The sequence below is a fragment of the Onychomys torridus genome, chromosome 13 (genome assembly GCF_903995425.1).
Source record: "Onychomys torridus chromosome 13, mOncTor1.1, whole genome shotgun sequence".
Lineage (NCBI taxonomy): Eukaryota > Metazoa > Chordata > Mammalia > Rodentia > Cricetidae > Onychomys > Onychomys torridus.
This window is the reverse complement of record NC_050455.1, coordinates 54,650,187-54,666,139: the sequence shown is the minus strand read 5'-3', so window position 1 is coordinate 54,666,139 and position 15,953 is coordinate 54,650,187. Positions and strand designations below refer to the sequence as shown.

General features: G+C 45.4%; 1 protein-coding gene across 1 annotated transcript in view; it reads left to right on the top strand.

Annotated features, from left to right (window-relative positions):
* Positions 1–2,281: 2,281 nt before the first annotated feature.
* Positions 2,282–15,953, top strand: part of Ccbe1 (collagen and calcium binding EGF domains 1) — a 226,740-nt gene continuing 213,068 nt past the window's right edge. The window contains exons 1-3 of the mRNA XM_036204489.1: positions 2,282–2,330; positions 2,840–3,101; positions 3,535–3,615. Of these exons, the coding sequence (XP_036060382.1) occupies positions 2,282–2,330; positions 2,840–3,101; positions 3,535–3,615 (392 nt within the window). The remainder of the gene's footprint in view (positions 2,331–2,839; positions 3,102–3,534; positions 3,616–15,953) is intronic.

The window sequence follows — 15,953 nt, the reverse complement described above, 5'->3', positions numbered from 1 at the left end:
GTAAGTCATCTATTGAATACAGCAGATGACTAATCTCCCACATCACGGTCTACTGCTTGTAGAACAACAACCGTGATGCAATGGTGGAAATCTAAAATGAATAAAGACGAGAACAAAAACAAACCAAGTTATCAAAACAGAGGCATTGGTAAGAAAATAAATTGTAAACCCCTATCTGCAGCTTGGTCCTCTTCCTTCCAAGATGGTATCCAACACCTCTATGGCACAGTTTAAATCCATCCAGTGTATTCTATGCTCCAGGATGGGTTTACTTTTCATGTGCTTATCAAGGTCTCTCCTTAAGAAACCAAATAGCTGCTGCACATAGGCTCCCATGTATCTAGAAAGCAAAAAACCCAAAACTAAAAATCTGTCTGTGCAATGACTAATTTGTGCTAAAGATGATGCCCAGATGCTAACGTTAATGCCCAGAGAGCTCTCAAGAGATGCTTTACAGGACTCACTTCATCTGAACACCCATGGAGATGTACTCCCACAACTCCCCAGCCTATAGACAAGAAAACATGGTTTTAGAATGTTACCTGGGACCACTCACCTACAAACCACTACTTGAGTTTGAATCCAAGTAGTGATCCCATGAAAGTCACTCTCAAGTTCTGAAGGATGTGAGAGTGTCCACTGAATGACCAGCTGGAAATGCACTTGTGTCTGTGTACAAGCAGTACCAATGGATTTTACCATCCAGGGTGCTTCTGCTCTTCATTTCTATGAATGTTTCATAGGAAAAACAAAAAACAAAAAAACACCTGGCTAATGTAATGAGCATGATGTATAGGGTCAGTATTGTGAAGATCAAATAAAATCATGTGTGGTGATATATTGTGTACCCTAATAAACTTTGCCTGAAGATCAGAGTACAGAACAACCACTATATTAAACAAAGAGGCCAGGCAGTGGTAGCACACAAACCTTTAATCCTAGCACTCAGGAGGCAGAGATCTGTTTGGATCTCTGTGAGTTCAAAGCCACCCTTGACTACATGAGATTGACTCAGTCTAGGAGAGAAACAGAGCCAGGCAGTGGTGGCACACACCATTAATCCCAGCACTTGGGAAGCATACACCTTTAATGGCTGGGCAGAGACAGGCATATAAGGCGTGAGAAGACAGGAACTAGAAGCCTTTTCAGGTGAGGAAGCCGATTCACCTAGAGGCCTGTCAGCTGAGGCTTTTTCGGGCTGAGGAGTCCCAGAGGTAAGATGTGGCAGTGGCTTGTTCCTTTGCCTCTATGCTCTTTCAGCATTTACCCCAATATCTGGTTTTGGACTTTTTATTAAAAGACCTTTCAGAAATTTGAACAACAGTCATGACCATAGAAAACCTTGGAGGAATACAAAATTTTCAACAGAGGAATAAGGATGTCACTGTTATAAAAATGGCAGTGTACGCAGGTGCTATGTGGGACATGTCTCTGCAGACCAGACTATTATGTAACTCAAAATACCTATTTATCTCGCCAGTGGGCCACACCTGTAGCTTGTGAATGAGCTACCTTCTCCTATGCTGGAGCTACAGAACTGATCAATATTAGTATCTCCACAATTAACTTCTTGTTTTTCTGACTTATTTTTGCGTCACACCTTTCTTGGTCTCGTGGTTCACATTTCTGTTATGACTTTCTCTTTGACAAGAACTGATAGTGTTGTGGTGAACAGGGCATCATGAATTAGCAGGGGATACGCCCTGTAATACGCACATTGTCCTCCATGCACTGTCACGTGACTGCCCGGCTCGATAAGATACATGGACCCCGGTGTTTTCATTGATTTCCTCCAGGGATCTTCAGCTCTGACGCTGTGTGCTGCAAGGAAAAGGTTAGGAAAGACAGACAGGGAAAGACAGACGGCAAACACCTCGCTTCTTCATCACCTGGAATCAAGTAGGAACCCCCATTCTGGCTGACCTGGGTTTCTCTCAGTGTGCTTGAAGCCATAAGCCTGTCAACCACCCCTCCCCCTTTTAAGCTGACCAGTTGGAAAAGATGGGAGGAAGACCAGGACCCCCCCCCCCCCCCCCCCCCCCCCCCCGCTTGGAGTGTTCTGAGAATTTGCACTTGAGGGGAGTCGTCTCTCTGCGGGTGCGAGAATACTTCTGCAGTTTTAACAACGTTTGCTGCCTGCGCTGGAGATTTCCTTTGCGTTTCCATAACTGGCCGAGAAAAGGAGTCTAGTCAAGACCCCTGCAGGGTACTGGTTAGAGCCGGGCAGCTGAGTTCAGAACTCCTGGAACCCTCAGCTGAGAACTCACTTGTCCTGAGCTGCATGGCAAGGGCTGTGGACGAAGGAAATGACAGACTTTCCTCTAAAAGGGGTTGGATGAAAGTCGATCACACTTTCTTGATTGGACTATTTCACGTTTGAAAGGGCGATATAGGAGACCCCCCGCAGCCGCTGCCCACTCTCATATTCTGAGAGAAAACCGGGATAGAGGAAAAACACGCAAGAAGGCCCTCACCGGCGAAAGGCAAAGATTGGCTTGACCCTTCGCGGTGGAAGTTAACTGACTACAGGAAGGAAGCTATTAACCCCGCTCCTCTCCTCCTCTCGCCCTGGTGACAGCCAACAACTCCTCCTCCCAGGCTGAGACCTTGGAGCAAAAAAAATGCAAAGGAGCTCCTGGCTGCCTCAACTCTGCGCGCTTCTCCCAGTGGGGGAAGAGGGAAGGAGAGGAGGGCGCAGCCTGAAGCCAAGGTCAGCTGGTGTGTGACCAGAAGAGATTCCCGGGACTCCAGCATCCTCCCGCTGGCCGCGCAAGGCAGGCACCCCGTTGATAAGCTTGATTCTCCCTCTTCTCGCCCCAAGTTTGAGTGCGGCCCGCAGGTGGTGCAAACGCCCCAGCTCTCCGGCGCCCCCTGCTGGAGAGAGGGAAGGCGGCCGCGGCCGCGGAGCCTCTGGGCACAGCGCTGGGAGAGAGCTCCGGCGCCGAGAAGAAGCCGCGAGCTTCCCCGATGGTGCCGCCGCCTCCTCCGTGCCGGGGAGGAGCAGCCAAGGGGCAGCTGGGCAAGAGCCTGGGGCCGCTGCTGCTACTCCTGGCCCTGGGACACACGTGGACCTACCGAGAGGAGCCAGAGGACCGCGACAGGTAAGGGCCACCTGCCCCAGCGGAGGACGCGCTGGGGGGCGCTCAGGGCTGGCTGGCGGGGTGCAGACTGTCCCAAGTGGCGGACCCACAGGTCCCTGCTCTCTGGGCCACCAGCAGGGTGGTTAGCTGACCCAGGTGACTTCCATCTCTTGCGGGAACCGCCTCGGCGCTCCCAGCTGTGGGTCGGGGTTGCTGAGTGCCCTCCGCCCGGCTTTCTCCCCGCGCTCGGGTGCCGACTTCTCTAGCTTTTCTAGTCACTTGGGACTGGGGTCGCCCGGTTCTGGGAAGCGATCCGGGCTCATTCCTGCCGCTGAGCCCGCCCGGGGACCAGTAGCAGCCGGTGCGTCTGGACGCAGAGCCCAGCGCGTTCTGCTCTCCACTCTGCCTCTGACCTTCAGCGGAGTTTCCTCTCCAACTTTTTTTCCCCCTATAGAGAAGTGTGCTCGGAAAACAAGATCGCCACGACCAAATACCCGTGTCTTAAGTCTTCGGGCGAGCTCACCACGTGCTTCAGGTAAAGCTGGGGTCCTGCGGAGTCTGGAGGGACAGGCGCCCCTGTCAAGCAGGGCTTTGGAGACGCGCTGGTGGAGCCGGGGTTGTGCCTGTGCCCGGGTGGGGGTGCTGCAGGGTGCTGCGCTCCTCCTCAGTGTGAGAGCAACCGTGCTCACGGCCCAGAGCAAAGCCGAGCAACGGAGTTTGCAACCAGTGTGTGCCCGAGAATCTGAGAACATGTACCGTTCCGCGAAAACACTTGCATGGTAGAGGTTGGAATGAAACAGTTTGCAGAGTTGATGAGAGTGGATTGGATTGTGGGTGTAAACTTAATGGAGAGGAATGGCTTCCTTCTCTTTTGAGTTTTGTTTTGAAAATACAGCCGGCAACAAGGAAACACTTTGGCAGTTAGTTGTCTTGCTTTTGACCTTGTGTTGGGACAGAGTGTACCACTGTCACGGTCTCTGTGCGCAAAGTCGTAGCGGGGAGGATTGTGGGTAGATGGGACGGTTCCCTTGAGTGAAAACAAACGTCAAGATTATTGAGACTCAAGAAAAGCAGTGATCTTTAAGAAAACATGTTCTACGGATCTATAGGGGGTGGGGGCGGATTGGCAACCACTTGGGGTCTTGTTAAAAGGAAGCACGAATAGGGCCAGGGAATGCCGTTTTAAAATGCTTCCCAGGTGATTCGCTGTGCAACCGGGCGACAAGAACAGGTGGTTCCTGTCCCCAAAGGAGAAGACCAAGGTTCCCTACTTGAAGCCTTTTGGAACTGACAAGTGACTTGGTTCTTGCATCATTGAATTCTTGACATCTGTATCAGTCTCTCACGGGATGGAGATGGCAAATATCCCTAAATATTTATTGTCTGATTTTTTTTAAAAGACACTATGCAAGGCACTGGGGTTAACACACTTATACCAGCCAGCCTGAGAAACAATTTGGGTGGCACAGAATAAAACAAATCCCAGAAATGACCTCAAAGAAGAGTTTGTCTTCTCTATCCTGTGGCCAGCCAGTGAATCCCAATCCTTTCTATGCAGGGAACTTTCTTCCAGTCACTCAAGACTCAGGTGGGAAGTGCTCCCACCAGCAGCAGGTCGGCTGGGTTATAGGGAAATACTCTCAGTTGTATTGTGCTTTCAGATCAGCTCTTGGCAGCAAGGATGGATTGATGTCAGCGGGGTCACCTATGTGAGCTCCAGAAGGGGCTACCTGCTCCTGCGCAGAGTGGTTAGGAGAGCCAAAGGGTAGCCTAGATGTGAGGAACATACTCAGTTGGCAGGCAGAGACGTTGGGAGATGCACTGGGTGAGCAAGGTCATCCAGCTAGTGAAGTGACTTGATAGTACTGGCTGCAGAGTTGCTTGCCTGGTTCCAGGCCTGTGTTTCATCCACGTGACCACGATATTTCCTAGGATATGTTGATTTCCTATCACTGCTGGATAAAGCTTCTAATTGAACATGGACCGTGTTCCTGAGATGGTTTCCTCATTTGTTTAGTCTCTAAAGGTCAGTCGTCACATAAATCAGTGGCAGTAACAGAACGAATGTCAGGCTTTCCGAAACCATCAGTGCCTGATTATTCTATTTGTTACGATTCATTTTTGCCTACTTTTCCAGATTTCTTAAAGTAGTGTGGTATTCCGCTTACCCTATCTCATTCAGAGGCATTAACTGTGTCTTGGCACATGTATTCTCATTAACTAGTTACCCAGTGAAACAACCTGTTGGACCCACAGCTCTGCCAAGAAAAAGACTATTTTAATCTGTATGATGGGAAGGGTTCTTTCAGCTTGAGAACGTGACATCAGTCCCTCAGTATGCTAATAGAATTGTTGCTGTTTTAATTTTTTGAGACAAGGCCTCGTTTATAGTCCAGTCCAGCCTCAGACTCAAGATCTTACTGCCCATCCAAAGTGCTGGCCTTGAGGTGTGACCCTCAATACTATGCCTGGCTGGTCAGTTTATAAACTTACTAATTTCTTTATGGAAGTCATGAGTTCTGTGCATATTCTGTTAGCCTTATACTATTTTTATTTTGTTTTGCTGTTTGAGACAGGGTCTCTCATTCAGTAGCTCAGGCTGGCCTCTGGCTTCCAACTCAAACTATCTTCCAGCCTCCCAGGTGTGTGAGGCACTATAGCCAGACAGTTTTATAGTTAAAGTCAGTTGATCGTTGCCTCGCTGGTTCTTGAGCTTCAAGAATGACAGATTGCTGGGAGACCCTGTGTGGGTCTGTAGTTCCTTTCTCCTTCAGTGTTGCCCACCAACTCCCATGGCATTGCCTGGGCATTGGGTAGACTATCAGACCCTCCTGAGATCAACTGGATCTGTGTCTTAATGAGATGTGTGTTGAAGTCTGAGGAACACCACATAAAAACCGGGGTCTTCAAATCCCAGACATGGTATAAACCCTTTTGCTAAATCCTCAGAAGCATGGAGGCCTCTGGGATTGAATAAGCAGCTTTCGGTGTGTCATCCTAAAAGCAGAGCCATCACGACCTCATGAGGAGAAAGCACCCTCCTCTGGGGTTTCTCTCAAGCTATAAGCACTGTGCATCTGTTGGGAAACAGCGTCAGAGCTGGGAAAATACCACCGTCTCCCAGATGTCCAGTGAACGATTTTTAGCACATAAAAGGATTCAGAACTTGCTAAAGAGATTTTTTTTTTTTTTTTTTGCAAAAGGTCATTGTTGGTGCGGGGAGTAGATCTGAATATATGTAAAATGAACGGAGTGGGAGATAAACCTGCTTCGTCACTGTGAAATTTAGAGAAGAGGTGGGTTCAGAATAGTTTTTGTCCTGGACACCTGTGTGTTTTATGACTTCACCTAAGCAGCTCTTCTTTGGTTTTCAGCATTTGATGTCAGCTATTAAATGACAACAGTTGGAGGACTTAACTTTAGACTTGGCAGGATTCTGGGAACCTTGTTTACATTGTCTCTGATGCATAGAGCCAACCAGAGCATTTCTATTATCTCTGTTTTGTAAAGTGGGAACAAAATAATCAGAGGGATTGAGTATCGTGCCCAAGCTCTCACAGCTAACACACACAAGCACCATGATCTGAACTCAGGTTTGTCTGACTTCTAAGCCCTGTACTCTTTCATTATCTAAGAAAAAGCTACTGGTTGGGTGAATGTTCTAGATCCAGGGGTGGAAAAAGGAATACAAAACTCAGTTGGCTGGACATTTCAGACAGTTCAGGAGAACACTGATACCCACAGTGACCTTGGTCATCCTTTGGAGCCATTGACCTTGAGGTCTGTTTCAGACAGTTGAGTTTAAATAATCATATTATATACAAAATGGGTTCCTGCATGTATAGCTTTCCTTCCTTATCTCAATCTTGGGCCCAGGTCTCTAGAATTTTGGCTGCCAACATGCATACTGCCAAGTACCCAAAGTTTAAACACTGTTTGCATGAGTAGCAGTGACATCTCAAGGAGTCTAAAGCTAGCATTTGTGGAGCATTATAATTGGCACAGGGCATTCTCTTACCAGTAGTTAAGATATCAGAGCTTGGGTATGATTTATCTGAAGTAAGGATTCATGACAGCTAAGGCAAGCATATTAATCAGGCACAGAAAGCCATTATGGCATTACCCTTCTGGAACTATTATTATCACCCCCCACACCCACCACAAGTGATTTTGCTTTTTCAAACCATGTAGTTACAATAGAAGGCTTGTTTGTCTTTCTTTTATTGTGTCTTACATCAGTAAAATGAAGTGTTAAAATGTATACAAATAAACAATCCAGCTTCTATTGGGTGAGGCTATGCCTAAAAAACATGAACTATTTTGATTCTCTGGACAAAAGATTTACATATCTATTAAGAACTTAGAGCCCTTCTAGAGGATGTTTGCCTATAAAAGAATAAAATACAGATAGTCTATGGGCTTGATTTTGGACAAAAGCCCCTTGTAACGGAAGCCAGTACATAGTGGCTACAATGGAATCCAAAGCTGTGTGGTTCACACAGTACTAATGACAGGGACAAGATAGCAGCTAGGAATAACTTCTCGGGCAAGTGCAGACCAGACCTTGTTTTTCAAGGGTGGCTCTTGACTGTAGACTGTATTAGTGAACACAGTCGAGAAAACCACCTGTGATTTTGATCTCAGTCTCCAAACAGAAGTGATACAGATGCCCCGCCCCCACACTGCTGCCCTGTCTGTGCCTTCTCACTGGGGAGTGCTCTAGCTTAAGGTGGCTTGTGTTCCCATGGGAAAATGACATGGGATGTGCAGAAACTTCCAATTTCGTTGAAGATAGTACAACTATGTCGCCAAACTCTGTGGGAACGTGGAGGTTCATGTGATATTTCTGCAGATGTGTTTACTTAGAACTTGTACTACAAGAGGACCACTTAATTAGGCTAACACCGAGGGGTTGACAATCCTGGGCTTTTGGCTGAGGATGCTTCTGAGGGGAGAGAGCACTGCCTTGGCAGGTTGCCGATTTCCCATTGAGGGCTTTGGCAACGTCAGAACACACACAGTCACAAACTCCTTGCTCCCCTCTGAATCTCAGCTCTATTCTCTCATTTTTTGACCTTGAACCCGCTTCTTAAGATCCAGGCTTTCATTTTCTCCGTTGGCCTCTAAGGCTCACATTAACGATGTTTAGAGTTGGCTGTGAGCACTGCAAGTGAGTTAGCATGTGTGATGTGCTTTGAGAAGTTCAAGATGCTGTGAGGGACATGCTGAGTCAACATCACTTCCCGTCACCCCCGGCACCTCAAGTGAGGCGTGGGGGTGGCTTGCAGAAGCTGTGCAGTGGACACTCACTGACTTCTGTGAATTGAGATTTAAAAAACTATGATTTTTAAAATTAAATCTTGATTTCTTCATGTCCTTTGTCCAAAATGTGTGGTGTCTCCATTAATTGGGGCTTATTATCAAGTTCTGGAGGATAACCACGAGCCAAGATTAGAGCCTGTATTGTTCTGGGGAGTCCCCAGGATACTCCTGACCAGCACCTCTAGGGGAAGTCTCCCACACTTGGCAGTAGGATTTTATTTGGTAACTATGGCTTCTGGGAAAACCCAGTAGAAATTTTTTTTTTTTTTAAACATAAACTTAGATCAGACACACCAGTGGCGTTTTCTCTACTGGTCAGCATGCCATGTTTCTAGATTCTTCTCCAAGTGTAGGATAATCCAGAAATCTAATGGTATGGGATAACACTGAGTATCTTTACATGTTTAGGCCTCCCTCATGACCACTGAAGTTTCTGTGCTTATCACTGCAGAGCAGTGGGCATCAGAGCCAGGTTGAATTGGATGCTGATTTCATTTTCGAAGACTAGAGAAATTTGCTTTTTGCCCAGGGCCATGAATGGTGGTCGCTGCAGAACTAGGACTTGAGATCCTTAGTCGGGTCCCTCCTCCCTTTTCTGTGTCTTCCCTCTGCTCTCTCCATCCTATGGCTTGCATAGCTTGAGGAGCGGAGCGGGAACAGAGCAGCTCTGTGAACGACTGTGTCTCATTCAGGACACATGAGTCACCTTTCAGGAAGCATGCTTTCAGAGCCGTCCACGAACCATTATAAGGGAGGAAATGGCAAACAGTAAAGAGCAAAACCGATAAAGAGCAGATCGGGCCTGAATCACATCCAGGGAAGACAGTCTCCCTTTCTGTGTGAGGCTCTCTCTAGCACTCGACTGTCAACCCTCAGGCCATGGATCATCTGTCCTCTTACTCACAGCCATGATCTCACAGGTTCGCTCCATACTTGGAAAAGAGTGCTTCATCCCCATACATTTGTTGAATGACCAAGTGAATGATTGCTAAGGTGAGAAGGAAAAGACACAATTTGGTTTACATGTGTTAAGCATTTTAGGATTTCTGTTGTTACTCATGTGTGTGTCCTGTATCCTTTAATGGCTGAGCAAGGGGCTGGTAAGATGGCTCAGTAGGTAAATACGGCTGCTGCCCACCCAGTGACCCGAGTTCAATTATTGGGACCCACATAGTATGAGAGAACCAACTTCTGCAAGTCATTCTCTGACAACCACACTTGTGTTGTAACATAAGCACGCCCTATGTACACAGTATAAGATGAAAATTTAAATTTCTGAAAGATGAGAAACGGGAAAATGTTTTTGTTTCATTTAATCTTTTTAAGGAGGTCTCATTGTATTATTTAGCTCAGGCTGGCCTTGAACTCTCCATCTTCCTACCTCTGCCTCCCAAGTTCTGAAATCACAGGTGTGTTGCACCAAACCTAATAGGAAGGCTGCTCTGTAGAAAGAAGATTCACTTGTTCCTTTGATGTGATCCTTCCCAGCCAGACCTGCTTCTCTGTCCTTGCCCGTGGTGTAGACGTGCTGGATTCTGGTAGTTACAGTCTGCTTCTCCAACTCGATAAGCTGAATGACACCCGAAAATGACATGTGGGCTCCTGTGCCCACACTTTGATGCAGACAATGACTTGAAGGGAAAGGAGGCAGTTTTGAGAGTCCCTTTCCTTCTCACAGGAAGAGGGGGCAGGAGAGGGGAGGCAAGGGTGAGTGGGGAATGGTGGCCCAAGTGAGGTTCTGTATCACTTTTCGCACCTCCTCGGCTCACAATTGAACTAGCCAGCCTCATGGCTAGGCTTTCATCGCTGTGTCCTTGGAGATCCGATCGCCTTACTGCTGATTGTCGATTGTCGCTGAAATGGTAGTTCCCTGGCTTCCTGTGGTTCACATCACTTCATCTTTTCTAAATGAAGTCGGGGCGGCGCACTCTCTTTATTCTAGCTGCTGTGTTCTCTCAGGAGAAGGTTTTCATTTCACGGCTTCCACATCCATGTTCAGCTTCCCTAGATCTTCTGCTTCCTGCTCAGCTGGACCAGGATGCCCTCGTGAATGAGAGAGGCTGCTGCATTGTTAGGGCTGTGTTGTGGGGCTGAGAACAAAGCTCCCATTCTGTTCCACTCTGGCGCTTTTATTTCGGGGATGAGAAAGCAAACAGCTATAACACCTGCAACTCCTCTTCTGCCAAGTTAGGCGCCCCCCCCCCCCCCCCCGTGAATCTATTTGCTAATTTTACAGTCTTACACTTTTCATTTAGTCAGCGCATGTCTGTTGGGGGCTTATACCGTGCCAAGCTTCATTCTACGCATGTAAAATACGCTTGAAAGGAGCAGACAAACTTTCTGTTCTGCCGCGATTATGGATTTTTTTGTTTATCCTCAGGAAAGGGCATTTTCATGTGTTTTTGGTGCACCTATGAGGAATACCACATTTCCAGGACTAGTATCTTAAAGTTTCTTGTAGCCAAGATGTGTCTTTTCAGGAAAACAGCAACAAATAAAACAGCCCTTGCGGCTCCAAGCAGAGACATGAAACTCCATGAACGGTGGTGATCAAACCTGGTTTGTTTCTTCCCCTCTGTCCTGCCGGAAGTTAGCATGCACTACAAGTTTCTTGTCTCTAAAAGTTATAAAAATGGGAAGGCTAATTCAGGGCCATGAGACTGACAGGTGTCTGGCAGCATCCAGATTATCCACTTTGGGATAAGTCAGTACAATGTTACTTTGTCCGTTAGGGTGAAATCCAGGCTAGACTCAGATCTGTCCAACCTGCAGCCTGCAGGCCACATTCAAACAGAGATGGCTTGACTTTGGCTCAACACAACCATGAATTTGCTTATAACAAGAGGTTTTTGTTTGTTTGTTTTTTGCTCTCTTCCTTTTTTCTAGACTACATTGTACAGGTCTCAGCATAAATTTGCAGATGATGTCATTTCACAGTGTCAGAAGTTGGGGTCTAATAGATCTTCTTTCTGCACCCATTTGATTTCAGGACCCAGGAACATACACATTCTTAACTGTACATACACTCACATCTATTCTCTTTCCTGCATCTGTGGGATGAGCCGTGTTTCCCATTGGGAAGGAAGCGTCTATCCTTAGTTCCCTGTAACTCAATCTGTAAGCCTTTGTGGCTGATCCAAGGGAGGCTGGTGGAGTAACAGGTGGAGTTTTCTGTGAGTGTAGAACCTAGTTTAGGGGTATGGTATACACCTGAGATTGCCAAATAGCTCATAGCTTGTTTTTGTACTGTTGGTAATCTAAGAGTTACCAACAATTTTTTGTGTTTAATTTTTTAATTTTTGAGATTATATATAATTACATTTCTTTCTTCCCTTCAAACCCTCCCACATACCTCTCTGTATTCTTCTTCACATTCATGGCCTCTTTTTTCACTAATTATTATTACACACACACACACACACACACACACACACACACACACTCCTTAATATAACTTGCTCAGTCATATAACATTACTTGTATGTAAGTTTCCAGAGCTGACCATTTATCACTGGACGACTAATTGGTGTGCCCTTCTCTGAGGTGGACTACCTCTCTTGTTCTTACCTTTCCTCGTTGCTTTAATTCTTTGTGTAGGGTTGAGACTTCATGGGCTTTCCCAAGTCCAATTTGTCATCCTTGTTCAGCTCATGTTTGGGCAGTCATATCAGTGGGACTTTATGGATGCAGTTTCTGATATTACTAGGAGACACAATCTCACAGCAGACTCTCTGATCCTCTGGTTCTTACAGTCTTTCTGCTCCATTTCCCACAATGACCCCTGAGCCTAAGATGTGGAAATGCTTTGTAGATGTATCCATTGGTACTGGGCTTCACAACTCTGTATTTTGATTGTGTGGTTTTCTTTAGTGGCCTCTGTCTGTTGCAATGAGAAGTTTCCTTGATGAAAGGCAGAAAAGTACATTTGTCTGTGGGTATAAAGAAAAATGTTTATAGATTATTATTAGGGATTATGATGGTTTAGTAAATTAGAGGTTGTAGATTCTCCTTCAATGAGCATAATTTCACTAGCCTTGAGTAGTTGTCTAGGTTCCCAGTACCAGGAATGATTTCTCTCTTGTTGACTGGGTCTTAAGTCCAACTAGAGAGCTTTTGGTTACTGCCAAGTTATGCTTGCCACTACTGTACCCTTAGGGTTATCACGACATGCTGGTCATTGATGTGGTTCATAGACATCATAGCTGGGTAGGCCTGTTGGTTGCCTCCCTCTTTGGAAGCTTGCATGGTGATTTCTGGTACCATGAAAGCTAGTCTTTAGAAATGGGGTGTGGAAGTTAGTTCCAGCTCAAGGAACTCTGGGTTCTGTTTCTGAAATGTGTGGTGTCTTCTGCAAGAGAGACTTAACCTTCCACCTCTTGGGAGTAACCAAGGGCAACAGAAATAGGCTGTATATTTTAGGAGTCTCTTTGGCAGCCCTGGCCAATAAATCAAAAGACACTTCTTATGTCTAGTATTGGGGTTTTTGTTAGGTGGTCTTTGGCACTTGGAGGGAGGACAGCCCAGATGAAGAAAGTTCATTAAACTAGATATGTATATTTATGCACAGAATTAATGTATATTATAGTTTTTAAAAGGCAAATAGTTAATAGTATGATTCTCTGTGGTCTTTCAGATATTCTTACTGTTATTTTATCTACCTCCCTCCCCTTTACATATTTATTTCCCCTCCCCCTTCCCTAAGAATTCTTTATACATTAAAATGTTTTATTAATTCTTTGAGAATTTCATATATTTTGATCATAGTCACTCCCAAACATCTCCCTAAATCCTCCCAGATCTACTCTAACTACCCACCCCCCAAATTCATGTCCTCCTTTTAAATATGCAATCCAATGCCAATTTATGCTGCCCGTTAGGTTTCTAATTTTTAAAAAAATATGTATATGTGAGTATGTGCACATGGATATAGGTGTCCAAGGAAGCCAGAAGAGAGGCACTGGTCCCCAGGAACTGGAGTTAAAGACAGCTGTGAGACATTTGACTTGGGTGCTGGAATCTCTGGAGAACATCAAGTGCTCCTAGCCACTGAGCCACCTCTCCAACTCACAGTTAGTATGCTTTCTAAGGGTACACAAACCACACATAATATATATTCTGATTTGGCTACCAAACCATCAAATGTGTGCTAACTAGCCCTTTCCAGGAAGTTCCTTCTCCTCCAGAATCCTCTTCATATGAAGATCAGGAGTGAGGTTTTCCTGTATGACACTTTGTCTGTCCGAGTCCTCATCAGAAGACTTCAGGAACAATCATTTGGCCAGCTTTGTGTTCCGGTTGTTTACCTTGTGTATGAGTCTATATATGGCAGAAAAGCATTCCATGTTACAGTTATATTGTATGTAAATAAAACTTAATTTTTCAAAAATGTATTATTGTATATGTGTATGCATAATGTGTATGTATGTGTGTGTGTGTGTGTGTGTGTGTGTGTGTGTGTGTGAGAGAGAGAGAGAGAGAGAGAGAGAGAGAGAGAGAGAGAGAGAGAGAGAGAGAGTCTGGAGAAGAAAAGTCTGAAGGAACAAGGGAAGTTGTTTGAATCCTTTATTGGTGTGAAGGATGTAAAAAAAAAAAATGTTGTGCAGTAAAGAGGAAAAGGCCAAAATTTTGTTGGGAAAACAAAAGGTTCCACTGAAGTTAAATTATATATATATATATATATATATATATATAACGTGTGTGTGTGTGTGTGTGTGTGTGTGTGTGTGCATGTGTGTGTGCACGATGTTTATGTTAGTTATATGGAAGCTTCCACCTGGATGATGTGCCCATTTTAACTCATCGAGCCTCAGTAGAAGGCAGACTAAGTTCAGAAAGATTGGCAAATTTTTACAAACATGAAGCCATGTAATCTCTCATGCCTGCCTGCTCCTGTGTCTTTTATTTAATTTAATTTTTTGAGAATTTGATGCATGAATACTATATTTGTATCACTTCTGCCCTTCCCTTTTTTCCATTGAACTCCTCCTGTATCCTCCCACACTCTGGAATTCACGACTTCATCTTTATTTTTATTCTTTTTGTTTGTGTATATGACATAATGGATCCACCTAGTATTGCATGTATGTCAGTGTGTTTAGTGTTGACCATATGGAATTGGATGACCGATCAGGGGCTTGCCATGGGGAAAACTGATTTTCCCTAAGCAGCCATTGATTGTTTGTATCTCTTCATCTATGAGTGTGGCCTTGTGAAATGTCCCCATCCACATCAGCATGTCAACTGGTGTCATTGTACGACTCTTATTTTGATGTTTCCTAGATGCAGCTGTTATGGCTAGGAGACACTCTATCACAGCAGCCATCCTGGTCCTCTGGCTCTTTCAATCTCTTTTAGATGTGTCCTGATCCTGAGGTGTAGAGATTGAACTGTAGATGGGCCAACTGAGGCTGGACATGCCACAGACACTGATTCTTTGCATTTCGACCCATTGTGGATCTCTGTAATAGTCTCCATCTGCTGCACATGGAATCCTTCTTTGGTTAGAGGTAAGGGCTACATATATCCATGGGCATAAAGACAAGGCTTTAGAATGCAGTTAACAATTATGCTGGTCTAGTAGTCATGGTAGTAGATTGTCTTCTAAGATCCTTGACCTTACTAGGCACATGTAATTGGCCAGGTTTCTAGTACCAGGAATTGTTTCCATCCTGCTGAGCAGGCCAAGTAGACAGCTGTTGGCTATCACCAAGATCTGAGTGCCACTGTTGTGCCTTTAGGAATATCTTATAGGGGTTGGGGATTTAGCTCAGTGGTAGAGCGCTTGACTAGCAAGCGCAAGGCCCTGGGTTCAGTCCTCAGCTCCAGAAAAAAAAAAGGGATTATCTTACTAATGCTGATTGTTAGTGTGGTTCATAGGCTTTAGAGCTGGGTAGAACTCTTAGTTGCTTCCCTCCCTGGATAGCTTGTATAGCTCCTTCTGGGACTATGGAAGTTAATCCTCATAGAGGAAGCACTGAGGTCAGATCCAGCTTGGATCTTCTGAGTCCTGTGTCTGAAGTGCATAGTGTCTCCAGCAATAAGGACTAATCTTCAACCTCTGAGAGGCAACCAAGGGCCATGGCAATAATCTACATTGTTTTGGGCGTCTCTTAGACTCCCCTGACTAACAACTTGAAGGGGGCGTTTCTCATACCTGGAACTGGGGTTTTTAATTAGATAATCTATGGCTCTTGAGGATAGCATTGTCAGGTCAGGTGGTCTAACTTCATTTCAACTATCCGAGTATATGCATATATTTGTATGTATTATACGCAGGTTTAGGTTCATAAAATACGATTCCTTACAGTGTTGTCAAACATCCTTAGTGTTGTTTCTCTCTTTCCTCCCCTCAACTGAAGTACCCCCTTTCCCTCATTTCCCCTTTCACTTCACTTGTATGTTGCTGTTCCCCCCCACACACCCCTAGTGCTCTTTAGTCTTGCTGTGTGGGTCATGTTAGCCCATATGCAGCCCAGACTAACCTTGAACTTATGATCCCTTCGAGTCCCTAGTATATACCAAGCTTGATGTTGAATACTTTTTAAATGACTG